The following is a 12096-nucleotide window of genomic DNA, read 5'->3' as shown; positions in this document are numbered from 1 at the left end:
TGTATTTATTTCTATATGTATTTCTTTATTTCTCGATTTCTTTCTTCTTCTATATGTATGTATTTCCTTATTTCTGTATATATTTCTTTCTATATGTACATCTTTCTTCCTTTTGTCTGTATGTATTTCTTTTTGTCTGTATGTATTCCTTTCTCTCTGTATTTCTTTATTTCTCTATTTATTTTGTTTCGTTCTATTTTTCTTTCTTTCTGAATGTATTTCTTTCTGAATGCATTTCTTTATTTCTGTATTTCTTTCTTTCTTTCTTTCTTTTTTCTCTATATATTATTTTCTGTATATATATATACATAATATATATATATATATTACTTTCTGTATTTCTTTATTTCGGCATGTATTTCTTTTTGTATTCATATATTTTTTTTCTTTCTTGTTTTTCTTTCTTTCTGAGCGTATGTTGTTTTACATTGTAAATTTAATACTGAAAACAATATTAAAGCTATACAGCAATACATGTTCAATTATTTATGTGTGTGTGTGTGTGTGTGGAGTAGTATAGTGTGTTTTAAAATAAAACTCTTCGTAAATACATGAACTATGCTTATAATCTCGCGATATCTCAGCGCTGGTCGGGGAGAGAGACCGGTCTCTGAGAGGGAAGTCGTGTAATCTCGCGAGAGTTCATCAGGCAGCGGTAATCATGGAGGACTCCGGACGCAAGTGGGACCGGTGTGTGTCGGACAGCGCGGTCAAGACAGGTATAGATCAGCGCGCGCCCTGATCAATACCGCCCGGTATCGATCATCACTGATTAGTAGTGATCAGATCAGCCGCGCGCTCTGGTTATAAGTGCGTGTTTACAGTGTGCAGTAAACTTACTGCCCTCTTATAATAATGACACTGAGGAAGGACACACACACACACATACACACACACACACACACACACACACACACACACACACACACACACACACACACACACACACAGGTCAGGTACTGATGTAGCTATAGGAGGATTACCTTTTCTAGCCAGGACTGGATGACTCCAAATATAGAACAGTAAACAAATGTAAATATTCTAATTATATTTATAATTGATTAAATTAATTTAATGTTTAAATAAATGTTAATATTTCCCCCCTTATTAAACCATTGCAGTGAACTAACAAACCAGTTTAACATGTAGACACATAAATAAATGCACATAATACATAAACCACCTGCTGTTGGTTGTCACTATGTGGTTGCCAGGGTAACAGGTCGGTGGCTAAAGTGCTGCTAGCGTCAGGTGTTTCTATAGTATAGCTGCTGGTTGCTAAGGTGTTGCTAGATTGTTGAGCTGGTGCTAGGTGTCTAAAGAATTGTTTTGGTTGCCAAGGTGATGCTATGAGATTGTTAAGGTGTTGGTTGCTAAGTTGCTGCTATGCAGTTGCTTTGGTAACAGGTTGGATGCTAGTGTGCTTTTAAGTGCCTGCCAAGATGTTTCTGTAGTATAGCTGTTGGTTGCTAAGGTTTTGCTAAGTTGTTGAGCTGTTGCTAGATGTTGGTTGCTAAGTTGCTGCTGTGCAGTTGCTTTGGTAACAGATTGGATGCTAATGTGCTTTTAGGTGACTGGCAAGATGTTTCTGTAGTATAGCTGCTGGTTGCTAATGTTTTTTTTAGGTTGTTAAGCTGTTGCCCGGAGTCAAACTATAGCTTTTGGTTGCCATGGTGATGCTGTAAGATTGTTAAGGTGTTGGTTGCTAAGTTGCTGCTATGCAGTTGCTTTGGTAACAGGTTGCAGTGTGATTTTAGGTGACTGCAAATATATTTTATAGTATATATGTTGGCTATTAAGGTTTTGTTAGGTTGTTAAGCTGTTGCTGGGTGTTTCTATAGTATATACCTGTTGGGTGTTACTACGGTTGCTTTGGTAACAGGTTGGTTGTTAAGCAGCTGCTAGGTGTTTGTATAGTATAGCTGTTGATTGCTAACACGGTTGCTAAGGTGTTGCTCCATTAAAGCTGTTGGTATAGAATGCCTGTTGGATAATGTTCTGTTATTAGTGCTGGGTGTTGCTATAGTTTATCTATTGGTTTCTGAAGATGTTGCAGCTCGGTTGCGATGGAAAGGAGTTGGTTGCTAAGGTGTTGGTATAGAATGCCTGTTGGTTGATAAGGTGTTTCCCTGGAGTTAATATGGTGTTGTTAAGCTGTTTTTTGGTGTTGCTATAGTTTAACTATTAGTTCTAAAGATGTTGCTGCACAGTTGCGATTGAAAGGGGTTGGTTGCTAAGGTGTTGCCATGAGTGCACCAGGTGTTTACTGAGTGGTTCCAGGTGTGTTCCTAGGAGTTTGTAGATGTTGTTCAAAATGCATGGGAGTGAATGTAAGGAACAAGGGATGAAAAAACGACAAACAGATCAGTGCAGGTCATTATGGCCGTGGCTCTGCAGAGCGTTGCTACAGTAATGATGGTAATGAGAGTCTTATTAGCTGGAATACTTGGCTGCGGTGATGTTTGGGTTCTGTAGAGATTAGCTGGTTCTGCGCTGCATCACGGAGCAGACGGTGTGTAACTCTGCTCGCTCTCAGGAATCTTCAGATGTGTGCGCTGTAGTGTTTCCTGGCGGAGCTCGACAGAAACTCTCCTGTTCTCCAGTTTGTTGTTTTTCTAAGAACGTTCTGGCTGTCAGATTGTTTCCAACAACAGCAGGAAGATTAACGGCTCTGCGCTCCGAACCTCTCCCGACGCTCCGCCGCCGCCGCCGCCGCCGCGTTTGGACAGCTGGGCCAAATCCAATCCTCCAATCACAATCACGTTACCTTTCATCAACAAAACACACAGTCTGTACGTGATCCACTGCAGAGCGAGGTGTGAACATGGTTTAGACTGAAATGGATGAGGTATGGTTATACATGGGTAGGGAGGGTGTTTATTCGCAGGGCATCTCACGATACGATATTACCCTTCTCATTTGACTAGCTCCACTATGTAGAGCAGGGGTCGGCAATATATGCTTCTCTGGTGATCTTTTGTTTACATGCCTCCCCTGTCTCTCTCTCTGTCTTGCTCACCGCGACTTTAGTTTCTAAAGGGTTAGTTTCTAGGGCTCACTATCTCCTTAAGTGCGTTTTTTCTTGGCCGTGTCCCAATTCAGTAGCCGGGGTAGCGATAATGTATTTGGCCGCATCCCTGACGACGTGGGTTCGATTCCACATGAGCAGCGTTGTGTTTATTGATTTTTTTTTTTCCTTTCTTCTTGGGTTTACCTGCTTTGAGATCAACTGTTCTGCAGTTGGGGTCAACAACCCTCTGGGCTGGAGAGCTACTAGTCTGTAGCACTCCATCCCATTACACTGGCCCGCGGTCAAACTTAATTTAGGTAGAGACTAATGAAGCAGCGAGCGAGTCTTGGGGATTTAGAACTATTAAAAATTTTGATGTTTTTAAAAAACATTTTTTTTTTAAGATTAATATTTGACAGCATGTATGAATAATGAATCACAAAAGAAAACATACAATATACCACAATATGGATATTTTGTTCAAGCCCTGGCGATAATTTTGTTGGATATTCTGATATTAATGTGAAACACAATAAATTAGTTAAAGCTTCTTAAAAGTTTTCGACTCTGCCTCACTCTATCTCTTTCTTCCTCATTCTAGTTCGCTAAGTATTCAATACCCACTATGAATTATTCACTATCTACATTTAATTATTCAGTACCCACTATGAATTACTCATTATCTATTTTTAATGATTCAATATCCACAATAAATTACTCAGTATCTACTTTTAAGCATTCAGTACCCACTTTGAATTACACAGTATCTACATTTAAGCATTCAGTACCCACTATGAATTACACAGTATCTACTTTTAATTACTAAATGCCCACTATAGATTACACCAGGGGTCACCAACATGGTGCCCGCGGGCACCAGGTAGCCCGCAAGGACCTTATGAGTAGCCCGCAGGCCTGGTCTAAAAATAGCATTTTTGTTGCTATTCTTTTTTTTTTTTAAATCACAGTTGCATTGATGTAATTTTAGATTATATTACATTAATATTAGCTTAGAGATAGCCTATAGTTTATATATTATTATACAATATAATGTAATATAATATGTAATATTATATTAAAATATAATATAAAATGTAAACACTTGCAGAGATTTATAATAATAGTGTTGCCTATTGATATCTGTGTCTTCACATAGATGAATGTCATTAATTATTAATAATAACATATAATTAAAGGTAAATTGAGAAAATTTGTAATTTCACGAGTGTGTATCAAACTGGTAGCCCTTCGCATTAATTGGTACCCAAGAAGTAGCTCTCAGGTTCAAAAAGGTTGGTGACCCCTGGATTACACAGTATCTACTTTTAGTTATTCAATACCTACTATAGATTACACAGTATCTACTTTTAGTTATTCAATACCTACTATGAATTACACAGTATCTACTTTTAATTACTCAATATACACAATGAATTACTCAGTATCTACTTTTAATTACTCAATTTTAATTACTTCAATTACTCAATAGTGAGTTAAGCGTTAAACAGAGCGCCCCCTAGCTGTGTGTGTGTGTGTATGTGTGTATATGACTGTACAGCAGGGGGAGCAGGGAGGTGGAGGTGTGGTGCTGGAGTGTGTTCGCAGGGTCCGAGTGTTTCGGAGAGCTTCTGAGTGTGTGTGTGTCAGATACACACATGTGGTTTTAATGAGCCGTTCTCAGCAGGATTGATTCACCTCTCTCCTCTCAGACGCTGCGCCGTAAAGCATCCCGTCCTGAACGCTCTCAAACTGACAGCGGCCAAGATTTCCACTTTATGAGCGATTTTAACAGAACAGTTTCACAAAAACGTCATTTACAACCTCCCTCACACCCCGAGCCCCTTTTCTTTAGGTTCAGACTGAAGCTATGAGGCTAATGCAGCTAACAAGCAGTGAAAGCACATGTACGCCAATTAGCATGTTGCTAACTTCAAGCCTAAATCATCACACATTGCCAAATTCCTGCACAGTTTGGGGCTTTTCCTTGGTAAAACATCTGGATGTATTCACCTGTGAATAGTGAGGGTTAGTAGCTGTGGTTGAACGGGATATAAGCTAACTGTGCTGGACTCTATATATCTGAATATCTAGAACTAAGTGGACTGAAGTACAGATGTATTTGTTAGCTAAGTTAGCGTCATAGCTTGAGTTTTAATTGGTGTACATATGCCTCCATTCTTTGTTGGCCAAATTAGTCATGTAGCTTGACTGCTAATTATTGCACATATGCATCTATTATTTCTTCGATTCATTAGCGTCACAGCTCCAGAGCTAGTTTTTGTACATTATTTGTTTGATTATATGTTAGCTGCATTAGCCTCAGAGCTTGAGTGCTAATTAATGTACATCCAAAAAGTTTCCCTTAAAGGTTCATTGCTAATCAGTTTACATAAATGTCCATTATTTGTTAGCTACATTAGCCTCACAGCACCAAAGCTAAATGTTGTACATAACAGTTTATTATTTGTTAGCAAGATTAGGCTCATAACTTTATTGCTAATTAATGTACGTAAGCACCCATTCTTTGTAAGCTAACTATATTAGCCCCCCAAATCTGTGGTTAATGTATATTAACATCCATTATGTCTTAGCTACATTAGCTAAGCTTAGCTTCACAGCTCCAGAGCTAGTTAGTTTATATTAGCATCCATTATTTGTTTGATACATTAGCCTCACAGCTCCAAAGCTAGTTTGTTTACATAAGCATTGATTATTTGTTAGCATTAGCCTCAGAGCTTGAGTGCTAATTAATGTACATCCAAAAAGTGCCAATTTCCCTTAAAGATTCATTGCTATTCGGTTACATAAATGTCCATTATTTGTTAGACATTACGTTTACATTACGTGTACATTACGTTTATTATTTGTTAGCAAGATTAGGCACATAACTTTAGTGCTAATTAATGTACGTAAGAACCCATTCTTTGTTAGCTAACTACATTAGCCCCCCCAATTCTGGGGTTAATGTATATTAACATCCATTATTTCTAAGCTACATTAGCTAAGCTTAGCTTCACAGCTCCAGAGCTAGTTAGTTTACATTAGCATCCATTATTTGTTTGATACATTAGCCTCACAGCTCCAAAGGTAGTTTGTTTACCTTAGCGTTAATCATTTGTTAGCTGTATTAGCCTCAGAGCTAATGTACATCCAAAAGAGTGTCAATTTCCTTTTAAAGATTCTTTGCTAACTGATTTACATAAATGTCCACTATTTGTTAGCTACATTAGCCTCACAGTACCAAAGCTAAGAATTGAACATTACAGTTTATTATTTGTTAGCAACATTAGCCATATAACTTGAGTGTTAATTAATGTACGTAAGCACAATTCTTTGTTAGCTAACTACATTAACCACACAGCTACAGTGTTTATGTACATTAACGTCCATTATTCGTTAGCTACATTAGCCTCACAGCTCCAAAGCTAGTTAGTTTACATTAGCATCCATTATTTGTTAGCTGAATTAGCCTTATAGCTTGAGTGCTAGTTAATGTATATCCAAAAAAAGCTGCAAATTCTGCCTCACTCTACCTCACTTTAACTCACTTTGCCTCACTTTACTTTTCCATTCTTTGTTGGCCACATTAATTATGTAGCTTGACTGCTAATTATTGCACATATGCATCTATTATTTCTTGTTTACATTAGCCTCACAGCTCCAAAGCTAGTTTGTTTACATTAGCGTTGATTATTTGTTAGCATTAGCCTCAGAGCTTGAGTGCTAATTAATGTATGTCCAAAAATGTGTCAATTTCCCCTAAAGATTTATTGCTTATTGGTTTACATAAATGTCCATTATTTGTTAGATACATTAGCCTCACAGCTCCAAAGCTAGTTTGTTTAAATTAGCGTTGATTATTTGTTAGCTGCATTAGCATCAGAGCTTGAATGCAGCATGACTAGCTGCTGCTTTTATTATATATATATATATATATATATATATATATATATATATATATATATATATATATACACACCTGTGGACAAGGACGTGATTTAGGAACACCTGAGTTCAGGAGTTCATTGATTATATTAGGTGATTATATATTTTTAACAGTGTATTTAAGGTGTTTTTAATAAAGACTTACAGCTAAATTAGCCCTCAAATGTTCACTTACATCACTTTTTCTTGTTTAGAATGTTCTGTACCAGAAAGAGAAAAACAACAAGAAAAACAAAAAAACACAGAGAGAGAAAAATAGACGGAGGGAGGGAGAGATGGAGGGAGGGAGAGATGGAGGGAGGGAGGGAATGGGGGGAGAGGGGAAAAGAGGTCAGAGTGTAATAATGTCCTCGGGTCTGTTGATAATGGCATTATGGGTATTGTTGAGCAGCACATAGTTGGCAAACCGACTGCTCCTGCTGTTCTGCACTGGAGGGGGGGGGGGGGTAGGAGCGAGAGAGAGAGAGAGTGAAAGAGAGTGAAAGAGAGAGAGAGAGGTTGAGGTGAGTTGGATCAGACAAAGCAGAATCTTGAAAGTTTTAGATCTCCAAGTTTTGATTGGAGAGAGAAAGAAAAGTGAAGAGATGAAGAAAGAAAAGAAAAGGTGGAAAGAGAAGAAAATGAATAATAGAGGGAAAAAGTTCAGCACAGACAAAGAAAGAGAACAGAAAAGAGAGATAAAAGAGAAAGACAAGGAAAGCAAAGGTGGAGAAAGAAAGAGAAAAAAGTGAGAATAACTGGAGAAAGAAAATCTTAAAAGAAGAGAAAACATAGAGAAAAATAAAAGGGATTGAGAGCTAAAGAAGTGAAACCTCAAAAAATAAAATAAAAAAGAGAAGGTGAAGAGAGGAGAGATGTGGAACGAGAGAAAGAGAGAAAAGGGATAAAGAAAAAGAAGTTGGGAAAACAAAGATCAAGAAAAAGATGAGAGAGATACAAACCAAAAGAGTGAGAGACGGAGAGGAAGAAAGTAAAAAAGGTCAAAAAAAAGGAGAGTGAGAATAGAAAGGGGGAAAATTAAGAGATAAAGAGAGATAATGATTAGAAAAAAAAATAAAGAAATGGAGTGAAAACAAGAAAACAAGAAGAACAGAAAAAAGATGGGAGAGATATAAGTTGTATCAGAGAAAGCAGAACCTTGAGAGAGAGAAGGAAAGAAAGAAGAAAAGAGAATGTGCCAAGAAATGGAGAAAAGGTCAAGAAAAAGGGAAAAAGAGTATGAAGAGAGAGAGAGAGAAAGAAAAAAGACAAAGCAATAAAAATAAATCTAAAAGGAAAAGTAAAGGAGAAAAAATGGGTAAAGAAATAAGTAGGGAGGACAAAAGATAGAGCGAGAGAAAGGGGGAAGATAATGAGATACAAAGGCAAGAGAGAGAGAGATAGGAAACTTGGGAAAAAAGTGAATACAAGGGAGAAAGAGATAAGAGAGAGTGACAGAGAAAGAAAGAGATAAGGGAGAGAGAGAGAGAGAGAGAGAGAGAGAGTGTTGTGGTCTTTCCCTGTGTCAGGCTGAGTGCTGGAATGTTGTTTAGTGGTTCTGTGCCGTATGTTTGTGGTGTGTGTGTGTATGTGTGTGTGTGTATGTGTGTGTGATGTGGTGTGTTTGACATCAGCAGGTTGTGTAATGGGCGTCTGGCTGCAGAAATCTCCCAGAAATCACAAACGTGTGGGTTCAACTCCCTCCACTGCCTGGAGGATGATGGGTGGGGCTGATAGAGAAAGAGGGAGAGAGAGAGAGAGAGAGAGAGAGAGAGAGAGAGAGAGAGAGAGAGAGAGAGTATTTAATAGATGTGGGATGTTTAGCCCTGTATTATTATAATTAGGGTTATTATTAGGGGTGGGAATTACAGGGCATCTCACGATACATTATCATGATTTTATCACAATTAGTGCTGAGCGGTATGATCAAAAATGCATATCATGGTATTTTGCAAGATTTATGACGGTTTCACAGTATATCACAGTATTTTTGTATTATTATTATTTATTTATATATATATATATATATATATATATATATATATATATATATATTTGCATGACTTTATATAGGTTTGTGACTGTAACTGTACTGTTAGTAGTACATATAATATCAAACATTAATATTAAACTTTAAATTAAGGTTTTGATTACTACTGGGTTTACTTTGTCCCACAAAATTACCCAATATATGAAGAAATCAGACTTTATTAGCAGACAAACAGCTAAAGAATTTACAAAAAAGACTTTACAAAACTAAATATATTACACAGTTCCATAAACACAATAAATGGACATAAAATACTTAAAAGATATATTTTTCAATGGCTTTATTGCACAAGTAAAAACACACGTTTATTATCAATTCACAGTGCATTAATACTGAAGCCATTAGAGACATATTACAGTATTTAAGCAGCTGTTTATCAGGTTATCAGTTTATCATAATTCCCCTATTTCTCCATCTAACAAATACATTCTGTTCAGTATGCATTGATATTATCCTTTAAGCTTCAGTATTAATATATTTGGAAGGGCTATAGTTACTCATATTGCAAGGAGCAGCAGCAGCAGACGCTGCAGGAATTCTGTTCCCATGTTTCTGTTCCCATCCAAATCTGACTGTTCATTTGCTGCCTAATATGTCCAACCTTGACAGATTCCATTGGAACCAGATCTTCAGCGTTGTTCGCTTCAGCTGACGTTGGTGTTAATGTTATGGCTAATTGGTGTATATTATGTACATTATTATATATATGTCTTTTTTATTCTCTCTCTCTCTCTCTCTCTCTCTCTCTCTCTGTCTCTCAGTGTTGGGGTTGGGGGTTGGCGCTCTCTTCTCTGTTCTGTTCTTCAAGCGTAAGTTTAGGCTGCTTATAAATATCATATAAATATTAAAATATAATAATCAATATAATGCCATATCAACAGTTATTTAGTAGGTTTAGTCCTTCATGTTTGTGTGTGTGTGTGTGTGTGTGTGTGTGTGTGTGTGTGTGTAGGACGCTCATGGCCTATAGCGTTTGGAGCAGGGATGGGGTTGGGCATGGCGTACTCCAACTGCCAACACGACTTTAAATCCCCATATCTACTACACGGACACATGGTGAAGGTAACACACACACACACCCAGAGTTAGTTTTTATTACATATTTATACCCCAAATAGCATTGAACCTACAAGGCTAATGTAGCTACCAAGTATACAGTGGGGAAAAAAAGTATTTATTCAGTCACCAATTATGTAAGTTCTCCCATTTAAAAAGAAGAGAGAGGCCTGTAATTAACATCATAGGTAGACCTCAGCTATGAGAGACAAAATGAGAAACAAAAAAATCAGATAATCACATTGTCTGATTTTTAAAGAATTTATTTGCAAATAATGGTGGAAAATAAATATAAGTAAATTCTTCTTTAAGAGGCTCCTCTGTCCTCCACTCATTACCTCTATTAATGGCACCTGTTTGACCTCGTTATCTGTATAAAAGATAAAACTCCACTGTGGTGAAAACCAAAGAGCTGCGGAAGGACACCAGAAACAAAACTATAGACCTGCAGCAGCTTGGTGTGAATAAATCTACTGTGGGAGGAATAATCAGAAAATAGAAGACTAATGGAAGATAATGTAATGCAGATGTTTACATTATCACCCATTTACTTTGTATGGTGGTTTTGACATGTTTGACCCAATCTCTCTCTCTCTCTCTCTCTCTCTCTCTCTCTCTCTCTCAGGATCAGTAGGAGAACGCTGCCTCTGCGTTTCAGTTTCTTCTGTCTCCTGCTGTGTATATTCGTGTGTGTGAGTGTGTGTGTATGAGGATGTTTATTGAATAAACAGTTTGACAGAAAAGTTGTGTCTAACTCTCTCTCTTTTAATAAGCGATAGGATATAAGTGTGTGTGTGTGTGTGTGTGTGTTGGAGAAACTGTCTTGTATGGAATGTATGTGTGTTTAAATTACTGTGCCATGCTGTGCTCTCAGTGTTTGAGTGTGTGTGAAAGAGAGAAAGAGAGAGTGTTTGAAAAAAATTGAAAGTGTTTGTGAGGAAAAGTAATTGTGTGTGTGTGTGAGTGTGTGTGTGTGTGTGTGTGTGTGTGTGTATTAATGAGTGTTGGAGTTAAACTCCTGCTGGTTTGGAATGGAAGCCAGGTTCAGCACCTGCAGCCAAGAGCGAGAGAGAGCGAAAGATAGAGGGAGAGGGAGGGAGAGAGGGGTGGGGGTGGCTGGGGAGGGTTGTATGGTTTATTGTACTGATCAGAAATCTCCATAAATCTAAACACACTAAGCACAAAACAGAAAGAATGAAGGAAAACCCTAAAAGACAGAATGTTAAAACTAAAGAATACGTCAGAACAAAGGAGTAGGTGCAGAAACTACAAAGTACATGTGAGAATAAAACAATGGTAATTATGAGAACAAAAGAATGTATGAGAGAAAATACAAGTAAATGCAACAGAGGTATACAGGAAAAAAATAACGTGAGAACAGGTATATGATAAAATCAATATCAATAAGGAACGCAAAATTGTATACATAGGAAAAAGAACAATGGTAAATGTAAGAACAAAAGAACACATAAAATAAAACGAAAATAAACAAGAATAAATGTACACATGAGAATAAAACAATGCTAAACTTTAGTATATTGAACAAAGGTATACATGTTAAAAAAAAACGAGAACAAGAGAAATTAAACATGAGAGGAACGACATGCATTAGAACAATAGTTTTAATGGGAAAAGAACAAGAGAAGAAAAACTGAGTCACCAAATAAAAAAGACAGAAAATAAGAGAGAAGGGAACAAAAGAAAGATGAAAGAGAGAGACGGAGATTGAGAGAGTTGAAAGATTATAGCCCCTGTGTGTGTGTGTGTGTTTGATGGTGGGGTTATTAGGCAGTAATGAGTTTCATTAGCCTAATGTGGGCCATACGTCAACACTAACAGACACACACACACACACATAACATTAAAACAGTGTGTGTGTGTGTGTGTGTGTGTGTGTGTGTGTGTGTGTGTGCAACATTGGAAGCAATCATGTGACCTTGAGAAGTTAGGAGTGATTGGGTTTACACACCCTCTTTCAGTCTCATCACTGTGTGTGTGTCTGTGTGTGTGTGTGTGTCTGTGTGTGCAGTAGAATGTGGGGAATGTTCTAGAAGGC

At 37.4% G+C, this 12096-nt stretch overlaps 1 protein-coding gene across 1 annotated transcript; it reads left to right on the top strand.

The window, feature by feature from the left end:
• The first annotated feature begins 614 nt into the window (after window positions 1-614).
• LOC103045175 (MICOS complex subunit MIC10) lies at window positions 615-10783 on the top strand. Its single transcript, XM_049471483.1, has 4 exons — window positions 615-719; window positions 9746-9793; window positions 9937-10046; window positions 10666-10783. The coding sequence occupies exons 1-4, from the start codon at window positions 662-664 to the stop codon at window positions 10672-10674; spliced, it is 225 nt and encodes a 74-aa protein (XP_049327440.1). The 5' UTR covers window positions 615-661; the 3' UTR covers window positions 10675-10783.
• Window positions 10784-12096: the final 1313 nt, after the last annotated feature.

Source organism: Astyanax mexicanus, chromosome 24, assembly GCF_023375975.1.
Source record: "Astyanax mexicanus isolate ESR-SI-001 chromosome 24, AstMex3_surface, whole genome shotgun sequence".
NCBI classification, from domain to species: Eukaryota; Metazoa; Chordata; class Actinopteri; order Characiformes; family Acestrorhamphidae; genus Astyanax; species Astyanax mexicanus.
Note: the sequence above shows the minus strand (reverse complement) of the source record. Positions and strands in the feature narration are given on the sequence as shown.